Below are 17,467 nucleotides of genomic sequence, written 5' to 3'. Positions count from 1 at the left end.
GCATCCTCCTCCTGAATGCTGAGATTATAGGCATGCACCACCACGCCCAGCTTGAACCAACTTTTAGCAAACACGATCAAGTGTTTCTCTTTTAAGCTTTTGGATCCCAGGGGACACTTGTTCATTAGTCCAGCACTCACATCCCTGCCTCTGCAACTCTTGGCCAACACCTGTGTTAGCAACGGGTTAGCTGGGGCAGAAGTGACAAGGGAACGGGGCCCTAGAGGGTCATGGCTCCCTGGCCATGTTTCCTTCTAAACACCGGCAATGCAGATTCCACTATTTTTTTTTTTTTTTCGGATTCCACTATTAAAAGCCATGGACCTGAGAGATTAATTCTATCACCACTTTTGGCTAAAGCATCCCAATTTTTCTAATGTATAAAAAATTTCCTTTTTAAAATATAAGGAATCACAGGTGGTTATGGTTTTATAACTTTTTATTAGGAAACTAAGGCAAAACAACAGAATTCCAAAAAATTAAAATACAGAATTCTAATTTTAAATCTAAACATATATGAAATGTACACCAAGAACTAAAAATCAGTTTATCAATATTTGCGAATAAAGGGGAATGGCTAAAATGCATTCACATTTGTTTCTTCTTCACTAGCCTCTGGTTTGCCTTTTCTCCTGCTTCGCTTGGATGACAGGCAGAATTTTCCTCATCGACCTATCTACAGTCTGTAACTTTAAAGGAGCTTTTGTCTCTCTACATAGTTCTTCTCTGTTCCTCAATAAAAACCTGAGCCCCTGCCAACGAGCTTAGCCTTGCAAGCAGAGATCAGTCCATCAGAGGTCCTGTGCCAGCTCAAAGGAGCAAAGACACCAATCAGTAATCAATAAATAGAAATCATTTACACAAAGTATAAAGTCATACAGCATGAGTTAAGTATAGATAAAATATAAAGCTAGGAGCTGGGATCACAGGTGTGCACCACCATATGGTGGTGCACACCTGTGATCCCAGCTATTCAGGAGGCTGAGGCAGGAGGCTAGCAAGTCTGAGCCCAGCATGAACAACTCAATGAGATCCTGTCTCAGAATAAGATACAAAAGGACTAGGGATGTAGCTCAGTGGTAGAGCGCTTGCCTAGCATCCACAAGGCCCTGGACTCAATCCCCAGTACTGAAAAAAGTGTGTATAAATAAATAAATACACACACAAACACACACACAGTAGGGGAGTTTCAAGGTAGGAAAGATTATATTCAGCTAGAGGGATGGAGGAATGTTTTATGAGAACAGCATTTGGGTTGAGTATGGACTGTTCTTTCCTAATAAAGGCTTCAAAATGGTCATGTCTACCACAGTTCCAGTTGTGCTGGTCTTCCTAAGTTTGTTTTTTTTTTGGTACTGAGGATCCAACTCAGGACCTTGTGCTTTTGAGGCAGGCGGTGGAACCACTGAGCTAAATCCCCAGCAAGTGGTGGTCTTGATTTCTGGAAAGTAATCTTTTCAACATTTTTTTTTTTTTGGTACTGGGGACTGAACTCGGACGTTGCACTTGCGAGGCAGGCGCTAGAACCACTGAGCTAAATCCCTGGCCCTTTTCAACATTAATCTGTAAAACTCCTTAAGCTTCTATTTCTTCAAACTGTTCATTTCTTAAAATAATTTTTTAAATACTGTACTATTATTAGTCTATGTAAACATTTAGCAACTTAATTATAATTTGTTAAGATTTAAGGTCTTATTATTTTTGAAACTCCACAGTCAATCATATCTAAAGGTCAGAAGATTTCTAATCAGTGAGCCATGATTTCAGGTATGCAACTGGGAAAAACCTACTTGCTTCAGGTGCTTTATCAAATCTGCATTTACACTTATATGAGCAAGAGATGAAATAAATGGCTTAGCATTCAGAACTCAAAAGATGGAAAAATAATGGCAACTATTAAATCATATCTATTAGCCACAGAATTCCTTGTATGAAAAGTTTTAATTATGAGCCAATGAACATTACAGACTTTAAGCCTTATTTTTTCTTTCCTATGTAAAACCAAGTAATTCAAACAGCTTAACTCAAATACGACAGAAGACTAGTATGAACAACAGTAATGTTTGCTTCCACATCTGCATGCTTCATTAGAGGACCAAAGAAGTGCTCCTGGTTTCCCAAGGCAACACAAGTTCAATTATACATTTTTCCTGATCATGGTTGCAGCCAAAACACAACAAACACTTTTCATCCACAGCACAGCACTTTCCCATTATTCTTTCCTTTACCCTCAATATCCCTGTGAGGTAGTGAAGGGAGGGAGCAAGAATTCTCTATTTTGCAGATGAGAAAAGTCTAAGTGAATTTTAGCTCAATGGTTCTCACCCTCGATGGCATACTCTAAGCATCAGAAAGTCTTCTAAAAATCCTTACGGCCAGGTCATATCCCAGACCAACACCAGAATCTCAGGACATAGGATCCAAGCATAAATATTTTTAAAAACACTTTCCAATGTGACTCCCAAGCACAGCCACGGCTGAGGTCCGTGTGTAGGGGATTTACACTAATCTTCAGGTGGACTGTCTTTCACCTAACTGCTCTCTCAGCACCAGTGGAAAAGAATCTCCTTGCACATGCAGCAATGTGTTTGTCAACGGAGAGGATAGCCACTCTCCGTCTCCAGTGACAAATCCACTCATCACGTCATTCCCCTGATGCTCATGCTGTGAACACCCATTTTATAGAACTTGCAAATGGGTGAGGAGGGAATTCGTTCACATAAAATGGCTCGTTAAACATTTAGGAAATCACTGATCCTAGGTTCAATATGGAATGAATAACCATGTGTTTCTGTTTTCCAATCAGCACCTTCAAAACGTGGTTATAGAAGAATGTTTACTAGCAAGACACAACAGAAGTTATAAACAAAACTCTTAGCAAAAGCTCTGGAAATTGGCCATACCACAACCTGAAAAGGCAACAAATACTTAAGAGGACTTGATCACTTTTTAACTAATCTTCATCCTAAACCAGTTCTCTTTTCAATCAAATTTTCAGCTATGCAAAACTGGGTTGTTCTACCCCAAGAAAAATCAACTTGTGTATTCGCTAATACATTTAATGTATCGTTTCGCTCTGTACAAGTTTCTTCTTGACATGGATATCAAAAAGAACCTTTAACAAATTTCACCTTTTTAAATGACCAACTACAGACATACATAATAAATACTTGTAAACCTTTCAGGTAGCAAAAACAGATCTTTGTTCTATGGCTGAAATCTCCTGCTTCACAGGAGTACTGATAATTTTAACTCTCAAGGAACAAGCTGCTTGCTGTCCCTAATTTTATTAAGATTTAAAACAAAATATATATACGGCAATAATCTTAAAAGTACAAAAATCTCACTTGCCTCCATCAATTCTTATGTGACTGAAATGTATACTTTCAAACAGAAAGATGTTGTTTCTCTTTTAACAAAAGAAAAAATCTCAGCTCATGTGTGGTAGACTATAAATAGGAAGTAATATTAAGCTCTTCTGCAATGAAACTTTCAAAATATTGCCAACCTGAAGGTTTCAGCACAAGATGTTGGATTTCAAGTCCTGTGGAGGGAGTGACCTAGATTAAGAATGTTCTTAACCTGGACTCAGGTTGGCACTGTTTCAGATGAATGAGTAAACATTCTCTTGATCACACCAACGAAGAGTTGGAGGCTTAGGGTTTTGCAGGATGTAAACAATATGAAATTAAAAGTTTTGATAATATGTACAGCACTATAAAGCTAGAAAATAAAAACCATTAATGAATTCCCTAATAGCGTTCATATACTGAGGACATTTTCTGTTAGGAGACATTTTCTCAAAGGGCCAAAAAATAAAACCTGATACTGAGAGATGTGCATTGTACTACTGTGTTTAGATCATCCTTACTGACACATATAATTAGAAATAGATTTGCCTTCCTTCAGGAGATTAGGGATTCTTTATTATAATTTTGATTAAGAAAAAAATGATGACAAACTGTAAGAGCTAAGGGAACTTTTTTTTCTTTTGGTACCGGAAATCGAACTCAGGACCTTGCACTTGCCAGGCAGGCACAGCGCCACTGAGCTACATCCCCAGACCGAGCTATGGAAACTTTTAAGCCAAAAATAATATAAAATGAGCCAATACAACACATCTCATCTTAAAATCCTCTTCTTTGTGGCTACCCTACTGTCCCCAAATGTTATTTCAATTTTATACCATATAGTGGTTTTTAAGAAATTGAACTAGAACAAAGCAGCCTCTTTGTCCTTTTTCTTTTTTATACTTTTTACACACATATTATATATACAACTTTTAAAATAGCTGCACAATTTTATTTCTCATTGTTAGAGAAGTGCAGTCCAGGCAGACCATGCTTCTCAATATATTAAAAATATTAAATAAACCCCAACCAGTTTCATACTTTCCTAATGGTCAGGCTGGCTGGAAAGGGGACTGGAGAAAGAGCAGGCAGTTGTGGACACGATCCATCTTTCTTCACAAGCACACCGCCTTGAAATCTTGCTACTTCTTTATCTTATCCCTTTGACAGCATCTCTAACACTCACCTTAAAGCTGGAAAGAACACACTGCTAGCTTAGAGACAGAATCTGTTACAACACGCATATGCCAACTGCCCACTCAACCAACTGCAACCCTGAGGATTTTTCTGGCCCAGCAGAAAGAGGAAACACTAAGGTGATCTCTGCTGTAGTAGAGCTGCTTCTCCAGTTGACAACTTCATGTTTTTCAGGATGTTTCTTGGGCATGCACATATGACATTGTCACTTCATGATGCTACTTTCCACGAGTAGGTTTCTTCTCCACTGTCTTTGATCCCAGAAAGCCACTGTCATCCATCCAAAGGTTTTCCAAGGTAAACCAAAGTCACTTCTGTGTTGCCATATACAGCAGAAACTGCTGGATATAAGCAGGCCTTTGGAAGTCCTCTAAAGGCAACCCCCAGGAACTCATATCCACGTTCAAAAGCTAAAGTCTTATCCTCCATGTCCAAGATGACTCGGATTCTTTCTCCTATCTGCAAACAGGCATAAAAAGGAGATTAGAAGAAAACCCAACAAGGGCACAGCTAGAACATGACACAAATCAAGAAGTTGAAAATACATTAAGAAGTAAGTATCTTAAAAGGTATTTAGAAACATCAAAAGGGAAACTTTCTGGCCAGGAAGAAACATCAAGAAGAAAGATAAATCATTCTCATCAAAAATGCTTATTTTGGTCATTTTTTAAGGATTCATACAGGATATACATTTAATTACTAACAATTTAAATATTCCTCAAATTGTCCTCAGATTTCTTTTACTCTTGGTTAAGGCTTTTCTGAAAGAAGTTAGCAGCAAAATCTATATTGGTATACTTTATCAAAACGGTCATCTAAATACCTCCCGTTTAGTGAGTACAGAATATATGTTGCAGATGATGAAAACTTTTGGGTACAGAGACCAGTGATTGCTATAAACACTGTAAATCTATTTAATGTCATTTAATTGTATATATATAGTTAATATATGTTACGTATGTTTTACCATAATAAAAATCACTGTAATGAAAAGCACATAGACTTTAAAGTTTACAAACCAGTTCTACATACAATGGTAGAACTTATGTAATTATGAATAACCAAATAGCATAATTCTATTTAATACACTTATCAAATAGTCAATTTGTGGTCTACTACTCATTAAAGAACAGTAGTGCTGACTGTTAAACCAGACTGGAAACTCAATATATTCAGTTCTTTTCACATTAAGAAAAGTAAGCAAAGAAACAAGGAAGCTTCATCTTTATAGTTTCCATCTATACAGAATGCTGTATCTAAATACTTAGAAAAAGAAATTTCTAACTTGTACAATCAAAATTAAAATGTAACACTTCCTGATTATGGTAACACCTACTGTTGTCATTTATTTTCCTTCATTGTCTTTGTCACAAATAACTGCCATCATTTGAGTTTTCTCCTTTTGCCCAACTCACAGATTAACTCACACCTTATTTTATGAACCTACCCTCACTGCTATCAATTGCTATTAACAAAACACGAACAACAAGAAAACAGAAATGAAATGCTAATATTTTGTTGAGTAATCATTTGGGGTTTTATTTGTATGTACTCCTCACACAATCCCAGGAGTCCTCCCTATTCATAGAAGATAAGACTAAGAAACAGAACTAATCCTGCTGAAATGTGCAATTCACCTCTGAGCACACAGCATGCAGGGAGCACAGGCAGAGCAAAGCAGAAGTCTCACTAGCTTTCGGTGTCGTCAGTAAATAAACCTTGGGGATGGCAGACCCTGTAGAAACTATGAGAAGGAACTCCAGGAGCAAGGGAACCACTGAAAGGATGAGCCCCAAATCTGGGAATAAACTCTGCCAAAATCCTTATGAGTTCCCAAGATTACACGGGCAGGGGAAATCCCAGGGAACCAGGCTGAAAAAGCAGCAAAGCTGAAGAAAATAGGCAAAGGCATTAGCTGTTAGACACCACATGAGAGAGTTTACAGTTCAGTCCAGGCAATTTAAGTGCCCACCACTGCAAGAAAACCTATAATCTTCAGAGAGTAAAGCAGTTTCTAGACAAACTAAACATCCCAGAGTAACTGGTACATATTACCTGCATGTCCAGTTTTTAATTTTAAAAATTAGATAGAGGGCTGGGGATTTAGCTCAGTGGTACTGTGCCTGCCTCACAACCGCCAAGGTCCTGAGTTTGATCCCCAGTACCAAAAAAAAAAAAATTATTAGAAAAAGAAATAGGAAAGTGTATCTCATACTGGAAGGGGGCAGGGTTAACAGAAACTGAAACTCAGGCACCTAAGTGCTCAATTTGGCAAAGACTTCGAAGTAGCTATTATAAATATGTCTAAAGAATTAAGGAAAAATACAGTATTTATGAAGTGAAAAAACAGGGAATCTCAATAGAGAAAAAAACTATAAAAAAGAAACCAAATGAAAAGAATAGAACTAAAGAGTACAATAACCAAAACTCATTAGCCTAGTTCAACAGCAGAGGTAAAATGGCAGAAGAATGAAGCAATGAACTTGAAGAAATTATCCAAAATGAAGAATACGGGAAAAAGCTGAGGGGGGGGGGGTGTGTGTGACAAGGAACTATCAAGCAGTCCAACAATTACATTAAATGTAAACAGATAAAACACTTCAAAAGGCAGAGACTGTGAAACTGGGTTGGATAAAAGACTCAACTACATGTTATCTGCACATGTATCAACTACATGTATCAACTACATGTTATCCACTTTAAATCTAAGGAGAGTCTGAAAGTAAAAGTGGGGGTGTGAAAAAAAGTACTTTGTCACTGTAAGTCCTTAGGCTTACTTCAAAGCTGGAACAGCTACAGTAAAATCAGACAAAACAGACTTAAGGACAAGGAATATTAGTAGTCAAAAAAGATCATTTCATAGAGATACAACAATTAGAAATGTATATGTACCTAATAAATGAGTGTTCACCTGTGAAAGAACTGACAGAACTGAAAGCAGACAAGGTAGCAAGCCTAGTTGGAGACTTCAATACTTCTCTCTGTAACAATACAGAAGACTTGAACCTTATCAACCAACTGACTTGTCATTAAGAGAATATTCCATCCAACACAATACATGTTTTTTATTTGTTTTTTGGGGTTTTTTTGGTACCGGAGATCGAACTCAGGACCTTGCACTTGCGAGGCAGGCGCTGGAACCACTGAGCTAAATCCCCGGCCTAATACATGTTTTTTAAGCACACATAGAACACTCATCAAAACAGGCTATATGCTGGGACTAAAACTTCAATAAATTTAAAAGGACTGAAATCAGAGTATGTTCTTTGAAAAACAAAAACTTAAGGGCTTTTCACTATAAAATCATTCCAAAGGTGAATCTATAAACGTAGAGAAAGTAGTAAGGCTTTATCTTCAGTGATAATTCAGACACCTCTCTCTGTAGGGTGTTTGCAGTCTAAAAGGACAATGAGGAAAGGATTCCATGAAAGAATATCCTTTTCAATTTCTATCTGAGAAAATAGAACATATTTTTAGTTCTACTTTAGTATGACTAACATAAGATTATCATTGAGGGTACAGATTTCTAGATACATGCAGGTCTAAAATATGCAATCTATTGCTCCTTAAGACTTCTAATTTGTTACCAGATTGGTTTTTTTTGGTATCAGGGATCGAACTCAGGACCTTGCGCTTGCAGGGCAGGCGTGGTACCACTGAGCTAAATCTCCAGCCTGCCAGATTGTTGTATTTTATACTTTGCAAATACTTTGGCAATATTGCTTTTAGAAATAGGAATTATAATTTTGATTCTAGATGCAAACAAGTATGACTTAAGGCTAAGATGAAAAGAATAAAAAATGCAGCAGTTTGCCTGAACTTGCCTGTCTCTACAGCAATTGTTGAATCCTCAAAGATTAGTAAGCAGCAGAGTGTTTATGCATGTGTTATTTACACAGGTACATTTGTCGGGGTGAGGAATCTAGCAAAAAAAAGATACAGGTGGCACAATACAGGAAAGACAATAGTCTCCAGCAAGAGCTGGCAAACTGCAGCCGCTGGGCCAAATCTGCCCTCCAGCCCATAGATAGCACAGTCATGTTCATTTACTCACATAATATAGACAGCTGTTTCAGGCTACAACAACGGAGTTTAAAGTTGTGACAGAGACCATTTGGACCGCAAAGCCTAAAATATTTACTGTCTGGCCCACACAGAAAGTCACCAATCCCTGATGTGGAGCAAAGATGGGCTCTCAAGGTCAATATGCACTAGGAAATGGATACTGAGATACATCATATACTATTTACTTTTCCCACACTGTAGGTTGTCTCTTAGCTCTGTTGATAGTTTCTCTTGCAGTGCAGAAGCTTTTTAATAAGATGAGATCCCAGTTACTGATTCTTTGTGCTAGTTCCGGTGCCACTGAGGTTTTGTTCATAAAGTCTTTTCCTATGTACCATTTACTTTTAAATTACAAAAAAAGTCTTAACTGCTACATAAACATTTGGAAATTTAAAACAAATGAGCTGTGGCCGGGGATTTAGCTCAGTGGTTCCGCTGCCTGCCTCACAAGCGCAAGGACCCTAGTTCGATCCCCGGCACCAATAAATAAATAACAACAACAAAAAAAAACGAGCTGTGATTTGACAAAGGCACACAGCTGCGCAAAGACCCAGTCTCTCACCTGGTACTTTGGTGCGTTGTTGCACTGTGGGAAACTGCCATTGACTTCCCCGTTATGTAGTAAATTATTGTCCACCAGATTCCAGCCCCAGCTCTGGTCATCACTGCCCAGCAATGCCACATAACCTTGGCACTGCATGGGGGCCCGCTTCGTGGCAATTCCAATCACTGCCACGGTGCCCAAAGGGCCCTCCCACCACACTTCCCATGCATGACGGCCCTCACTGAAACCGATCTTGGTCCTTGCACCATCAGTGCTCTGAGCGATGGGGTTTCGGTGTAAGGTAAAGCCATTCTTCTTAATATAGACATTCCTGGAGCAGTCATTAGTGCTGAAGGCATGTTGGAAAGCACGTACCTGAAGATGAGAAACACACCGGAGAAGGTGAAATTTGATTTGTCTTAAGTATTAAAAAGTATTCAAATTTCAGACATGTTTTTAAATAACGCAATTATATATTTTTAAGTAAGACATTAAGTATTTCCAAGTAACGGCTAGTTTCATGATGTATACAAAAATATTGTATAACATTAAAAATAACTGCAGGCTGAAGCTGGGTAATAATGCTCACACCCATATTCCCAGCTGATGGGGGTGGGGGGTGCCGAGGCAGGAGAGGATTGCTTGTACCAGGAATTCAAGACCAGCCTGGGCAATATATTGGGATTCTGTCTTAACAAAGAAACAAACTGTCAACATTCTTATCACTGAACAAATTCTGAACTGTACTATAATTCTCCAAATAAACTTAATACATTAAAGAGCCAGGCGTGGTGGCACACGTCTATAATTCCAGTGCTCAGGAGGCTGAAGCAGGAGGATCGGCATGAGCTGGAAGCCAGCCTGGGTGACATAATGAGGTCAAGGCCAACCTGAACTACATAGTGAGACCCTGTCTCAAAAGAACAAAAACAAAACAACACATTCAAAGATATACACAAGAATCTTTGTATTTTACAGATAATACTGAAATGTTTATGGCTAAAATAATGCCATGTAGAAATTAGTTAGAAATATCTAGTGGCACAAGTGGAAGTGCGTAGGATAAACATGAAGTCAGACTTGTCATCAGTCATTGATAAAGCTTAGTGATAGGTATGGGGAAGTTCATCAACTATTTTCCTTACTTTTGTTTATACTGCATTTGATTGTTTTTCCCCGGTACTGGGGATTGAACTCAGGACCCTGCACTTGCCAGACAGGCAAGACAACACTGAGCTAAATGCCTGGCCCTGTATTTGATATTTTATATCAAAAAGTGTAGGGGCAGGGATTTAGCTCAGTGGTTCCATAGCTTGCCTTGCAAGCACAAGGACCTGAGTTCGATCCCTGGTACCAAAAAAAAAATGTACTTTTTCATACTGGCAACGCTATTATCAAAAAGAACTGTATTTTGGGCCTGGGGTGTAGCTCAGTGTGGAGCACTTGCCTAACATGTGCAAAGTCCTAGGTTGGTGGTGGCAAACCTATGGCATGCTGTGCTGCAGCAGGCACACAGAGCCCTCTCTGTCAGCATGCAAGCCACGTCACCCCAGCATCCCTCCAGCAGTCGAGCATCAGATATTTAGGTGTAATTACAGTGTTGGCACTTTGCAATAAATAAGTGGGTTTGGGGTTGCAGTTTGGGCACTCGGTCTCCAGAAGGTTCACCATCACCACCCACACTGTGTTCTGTGTCAGTGACCACCCTTACTTTGGCCCCTCAAATTCTCCAAACTCAGTCCTTAATCCTAAATTCTTCCCAGAGCTGTCTTTCTAAAACACCGCCTTGGGCCGGGGATTTAGCTCAGTGGTTTCGCTGCCTGCTGCACAAGCACAAGGACCTGAGTTCGATCCCCAGTACCCCCCTCAAAATAAAAAAAAAGAAAAAGAAAAGAAATAAAACACCACCTTCATTGCCTCTTTTCCCTGTTAATAACCTTTTAGCAGTTCTATATTTACTACCATAATCAACTGTACATTCTTCTGCCTACTTTCAAAGCCCTCCAGATTGTACTCCTCCTATTTCCTTTCCTACTTCCCTTATATGTTATATTCTATCTGCTTACCTCCTCCCACACATCCTCTAATATCAGCTCTATGAAGCTATTCTTAATCAGGGCCACCCAATCCCATTCATTTCTCTCTTGAATTCCTACCCAGCACTGTGTGTACCACATAATACTTAGTTATACAGAGATCATTTTCTAATGTACCTCTAACCTCTTCTAGTAAAACATATCTTGGGGGAAAAAAAATCAATGGAAACTCTGTGGGAAATACGGAGGACAGAAGAGCATGTTAGGCAACACCATGGGAATGAAAAGAGCAAAATCCAGGCAGACAACATAAATTGCAGAGGTAGAAGGTGGGAGGAGACAGTCAGTCTGCAGACTAAAACAGCCCTCTGGGACCTATCAGTTGTTTGCCATAGGTACCTTTGTAGACACTGATTAAATAAACCATAAATTTAAAATACAGTATTTGACAATTACAAGACAACTGAAAATTAGAAAACTGTATATTTTATTTATTTAGGATTTTTTCTTTTTTTTTTGGTACCGGAGATCGAACTCAGGACCTTGCACTTTCGAGGCAGGCGCCGGAACCACTGAGCTAAATCCCTGGCCCCTTATTTAGGTTTTTTGACACAAGGTCTCACTATGTAGTGCAGGCTGGCCTTGAACTTACGGAGATCCTCCTACCTCAGCCTTCCAAGTGCTAGGATTACCAGCTGGGTGTGCCACCACACTCAGCAAGAACATTATATATTTTATATTAAGAAATTACTGGGCTGGGGATTTAGCTCAGTGCCATCGTGGCTGCCTCACAAGCGCAAGGTCCTGAGTTCAATTCCCGATACTAAAAAAAAAAAAAAGGAAATTATTAATTTCTTTTTAGAAGTAATAGCAGTATCAAGTGCCCTTTTTTAGAAACTGATACTGAAAATTTCAGATGAAACAAAATCAGATTTATAAATAAATAAAAACAATCCATAGTTTGTCTCAGGCTCATGAACAATTTGGATTTTACATTATTACAAACAGCTGGGCTGGGGAATTGCTCAGTGGTTTGGCCGCCTGCTGCACAAGCGCAAGGACCCGAGTTCAATCCTCGGTACCACAAAAAAAAAAATATTAGTGTTTGTTAACAAACAGCTTTAAGACCTTGCTTTGGATTTAAATCTAAAGTTTAAGAGAAATAAAAAATAAATATATAAAATTTAAGAGAATTACAGTTAGATGACAAGTATGTCTGGAATACTAATGCCAATGGTGACATGTAAAACATGAAATTATAAGAGAAAACTCCTGGGCTGTGACTCAGTAGTAAAGCATATATTAGGCATGTACACAGCCCTAGGTTTGATCCACAACAAAAAAAATTTTTAAATGAAAATAAATTTTTAGAAAAAAAAAAATCCCAAATAAAATGACCAACTCCAAATACTTTCCAGTTTTATATTCTCCCAAATCTGTTCCTATCTTTTTGTCACTCAGGCTCCTTGGAAATTCTATTGACTCTGCTCTCTTCCTTACCCCTCTCACCCAGTCAGCTGCCCACCTTGGGATCTGCTCTCTACAACAGCTCTTCTCTCCGATAGATTTCTCTCTGGTACAGGCACTGACCTCTGCTCTCATTCACTCCCCCCCCCCCGCCTTATTTATTGGCTTTTTGAGACAGGGTCTCACTTTGTAGTTTAGGCTGGCCTCAAACCTGGCAGCAATCCTCCTGCCTCAGCCTCAGAGCACTGGCATTACTGGTGTGCAGCATCACGCCTGACTGACCTACTTTTTGGTTTTTTTTGGTACCGGAGATCGAACTTGGGTCCTTGTGCTTGCGCAGCAGGCGGCGAAACCACTGAGCTAAATCCCCGGCCCTGGCCTACTTTTTTTTAACAGCTTATACTGTCACTCTTCTGTTTAAACTTCTGTGTTTTTTCCAACTATAAAACAAAGCCCAAACAACAACAGACTGAAGACTGCATTTCAAAAGACCCTCCATGATATATCTAGTTCCAGTTTACCTTTACAATCGTATTTCCCACTACTTTCCTCCATTCAACCTAACTAAACTGAACATATGTATTCCTCTGCAGTGCTGGGGATTAAACCCAAGATCTTGTACATGCTAGGCACTCTACCACTGAGCTACATACTTGACCTTGTTTTATATCTTTAGTCTAGACCTCTCCTCAAAGCTCCAACCTCTAATAGCTGCCAATCTGAAACCTCTGACATCTCAAAAACACCATAAATTCTACTCTACAAACCTGGTGCCATTCCTCAAAAATCTAGCCCAAGTGATCCCTCTATTATGCAATCCAGATTCCTAGGAGTCATCCTTAGCATTTCCCTCTTTCTCATCTGTTTCAAATCTATTGCCCAATTCTGTAGATTTTACTTCTTAATCCTGTCAACTTCTATCCATCTCCTTCACTTGCTGCTTCCTAATTAACCTTCCTAATATATATATATATATATATATATATATATTTTTTTTTTTTTTTTTTTTTTCTTTTTGTACTGGGGCTCAAACTCAGGACCTTGTGCTTGTGAGGCAGGCACAGTGCCACTGAGCTAAATCCCTGGCCCTAACCTTCCTAATTTCGAAGGTTCTCCTTGCTGAAGTCAGAAATAACCTCTTGAAAAGGCAAAAATAAACATCACCAGGACTCGTACCGCATATCCCTCTTGCTTCCAATTTGAAATGGCTTCTCTGTGGTCTATGTCTTCCAAGTTATCTCAAACCAGCCCCACTACATATTTCTGTCCCTCACAGTCATCATGTTCCCTCCCCAAAGGCTCTTCTCTCTCCCCTTTGCCTCTTTATCCTCATTCTTCAGGATTCAGTTCACGTGTAACTAACTTCCTACAAGAAAGCTTTCCCTGGGGTGGGGATTTAGCTCTGTGGTTCTGCTGCCTTCGAGAGAACCAGAGTTCAATCCTCAGTCCAAAAGAAAAGAGATTAACTTAAGAAAGCTTTCCCTGACCTCCCTACCTGGGTCAAATCTTCTACTGACACCATGTATCTCTCCTTCACGGCACTTTCTGTTTTACACTGTATCACTACACCGTAAATTCCCTAAGAATCTGTTTTTTACTCAACAATACATCTGCAAAATTGAGCACGGTGCCTTTGCTTTCCTCTTGTTCTGGTTAAGAGTATTTCCTCTTCATAAAATGCTCAAATCCAGCCCAGCTGGTGGCACGCGCCTGTAATACCAGCACTCCGGAGACTGAGGCAGAAGGATCATTGCAAGTGACTATCCTGGGCTACCAATGAGTTCAAAGCCACCCTGAACTACACAGAGAGACCCTGTCTCAAAAATGTTCAAATCTAGGGCCGGGGATTTAGCTCAGTGGTTCTGCCACCTGCCTCGAAAGCACAAGAATCCGAGTTCAATCCCTGGTACCCCCCCCAAAGGTATAAAAATGTTCACATCTACTTCATCTTTAAAATTCAGCTCAATACAAACTTAATCTCAAACCTTTCCCAATTCTCCACTCAACTCATATTTCTTTCACTGAACATCTACTATACTTTTTATCTCTAACAGAAGCAACATATACCATCCACTAGTTATTTCTATACATTTTCTTACTCCTTTACTACACTGTGGACTTCTCTACTAGCCTGACTCCTTTTGAGTTAATCCCTTCATCACTAAGATATTAAAAAAAGATTCTGTAACATGAGAATGAACCGATTAGTACAACCCTACAGTACGTATCGTAGTAGTATACAATAAGTATTGTATAGTACACACAGTAGAAAGGTAAACAAAGCATTTAAAACTTACGAAAACGAAACTCTCTGGAAGGATATAAACCAAATGGTAATACAGGCTGCCTCCAAGGAGAACTGAGTGGGGGGGAACAAGGGCCAAAGGGAGACCTTTCGCTTCGTATTACTTTGCTTCTGTTGAAACTTGACTCACATAGACACATTATCTATTACATGAATTTTGACTCATGAGAGCATATCACAAAATGATTTGCAAGTCAATTTAAAATAAGCAAAACCAATAAACTTTATGGTAATTTTAAAATATAAAACATTTAAAAACTTAGGAAACCCACACATTTATCAGGCAAAGTAGGACAAAAATGAAACAATCTGCACTTTGTTATATAAGTTTCTACTGGTACTATGCACAAATATTGTCCTAGTAAATGTTATTTCACTTGACTGAAAAACAATTTGATAGCTGACACACTTAACAGCATTGCTCCTTATCCGTGTGTGTGTGTGTGTGTGTGTGTGTGTGTGTGTGTGTGTGTAGTACTGGGGATTGAACAGAGGGTTTTTGCACATCCCAGGCAGGTGCTCTACCGTAAGTGATAACCTCAGCATTTTTATTTTATTGACACAGAGTCTCACTATTGAGACATGCTAGCCTCAAAGTTGGTTTTTTGTGTTTTTTTTGGTACCAGGGATCAAGCTTGGGACTTTGTGCCTTTGAGGGGCAGGCAGTAGAACCACTGAGCTAAATCCCTGGGTCCAAGCCTCAAAGTTGTGATCCCCCTGCCTCAACCTTTCTAGTGGTGGGGATTACTTGTCTTAATATAGAAAAAGTAAATTTTTACATCTATTTCACTTGGAAAAAAATTTACTTACTCTGATCCTTACTGGCATGTTTGCCATTTTTTGTTTACCACACTGCAGGTCAGACTGTATCCTCTCAAATACTCTCTTGGTGACTGCTATACTCAAGAGCTGTCTTCAACTGAACTCAAGCCAGTGGCCCTTTGTTTATGAGGCCTGGAAAGAAAATCCTCTCAACCTTACCACAACTTGTTACTTGGCATTTCTTTTCTTTTTCCTTTTTTTTTTTTTTTGGTACCGGGGATTGAACTTGGGACCTTGTGCTTGCGAGGCAGGCGGTGGAACCTCTGAACTAAATCCCGCATTTCTATTTTGAATTACGAAGGTGGTAGAAATATGGACAAGAATTTGGGAAATAAAAAGCAAGCTGCAAAATTGGAATCAGCGCATTAGATGACAAAGAGAAATATCATCAAGGTAAAGGTATTAAAAAGTTCGCAAGGAAGTCGCCAATAATAGTAGCACAAGGAAGTATTATGACAGTTATATGGTTCCAACGCGAGGATGCTCTATGAAAGCCTGTATCTGAAAAGTTTAAGCAGGATGACCAAGACCACGCTCCCTTGCAAGCCTGAAATATAGCAGAGGGAAGTTGGGTGGAAATACAAGAAAAATGTGATAAATCGGAGCTTAGAAAAGGCGAAGCGAATGCAAAATCTCAGAAACTAAATCCATATTAAGGCAGCCGAGATGATGTAATGTATTAAGTCTATGTGGAAGCCGGGGAGAAAAACACGAGAGTACAGTATTAAAACGCCAAAGAGCCGGTGGTCCGTCTTTAAGGAGAAAGACTGTAGAAAGTAGACCGAGGGGCCGGGGATTTACCTCAGTGGTTCTGTCGCCTGCCTCGAGAAAGCACAAGGGCCCGAGTTCGATCCCCGGTACCAAAAAAGAAAAAAGTGCTTTATTTGGGCCGGGGATTTGGCTCAGTGGTTCCGCCGCCTGCCTCGAAAGGACCCGAGTTAGAGCCCCGGTACCAAAAAAAAAAAAAGAATTTGACCGAGAGCTGGGAATTAGCAATGGACAAACACCTCGTCTTTTTAAAAGTGGATCACGGAAGTGGGGTGGATTAAGGAGCAGAACTTCCATCCAAAGGAAAGAGAATACTTATGGAGAGGGAGCCAGGAGAGCACACTGGTGGAAAGGCGGGCTGGCGAGCCGAGGCGTCAGGCGCAGAGGTTTGCAGGAGACGCACCGAGCGCGCGCGCGGCGACCGGGTTCTCTCACCTTAGCCTTGTAGCTGGGCAGGTTGCAAAGGATGTCCGTGCGCAGAGCCTCCTCGGCCAGGCTGCGGGCGCACAGGCTCCGCCACACCTCGCTGTTCTCGTCGCCGTGCAGGCAGCGGTACCAGTGCTTGCACACCAGCGCGCAGCTCCGCAGCTCGGAGAGCTCCAGATAGGAGAACACCAACTCCAACACCCGGCTGGGCAACCGGCCCCCAGGTCCCCCGGACGTCCCGGCCCCGGCCCCGGCCCCGGCCCCGGCCCCGGGGCCGGAGCCCGCGCCTGCGCCGCCCGAGGCTGCCCCGGCCCCCGGGCCCGGCGCCGCCATCCCCTCACCAGCAGCCGGCCCGAGGGCCGCCGCCGCAACAGCCGCCACCGGCCCCCGTCTCGGCGCGGGAAGAGGCCAAGCTTCGCCTCAAGCCCTCGGCACCTCGCGCACCGCGCCTTTCAGAGCCAGCCGCTGGAGCGCCACCACTCCCGCC

General features: G+C 40.6%; 1 protein-coding gene across 2 annotated transcripts; it reads right to left on the bottom strand.

Annotated features, from left to right (window-relative positions):
- Positions 1–421: 421 nt before the first annotated feature.
- Fbxo45 (F-box protein 45) lies at positions 422–17,452 on the bottom strand. Of its 2 annotated transcripts, XM_087186657.1 has the most exons (4): positions 16,990–17,452; positions 9,175–9,531; positions 8,368–8,469; positions 4,820–5,002 (listed from the first exon to the last, which is right to left on the bottom strand). In XM_087186657.1, exons 1-3 carry the CDS (start codon positions 17,311–17,313, stop codon positions 8,398–8,400), a joined length of 753 nt encoding a protein of 250 aa, XP_087042783.1. In that variant the 5' UTR covers positions 17,314–17,452; the 3' UTR covers positions 4,820–5,002; positions 8,368–8,397. The 2 variants fall into 2 exon arrangements, with proteins under 2 accessions (XP_004834757.2, XP_087042783.1); XM_004834700.3 differs by lacking the exon at positions 8,368–8,469 and having other exon boundaries at positions 422–5,006.
- Between the last annotated feature and the right edge of the window lie 15 nt (positions 17,453–17,467).

This window comes from Heterocephalus glaber, unplaced genomic scaffold (genome assembly GCF_053883595.1).
Source record: "Heterocephalus glaber isolate CG9 unplaced genomic scaffold, H.glaber_assembly_v1.0 deba00001504, whole genome shotgun sequence".
Taxonomy (NCBI): Eukaryota; Metazoa; Chordata; class Mammalia; order Rodentia; family Bathyergidae; genus Heterocephalus; species Heterocephalus glaber.
Note: the sequence above shows the minus strand (reverse complement) of the source record. Positions and strands in the feature narration are given on the sequence as shown.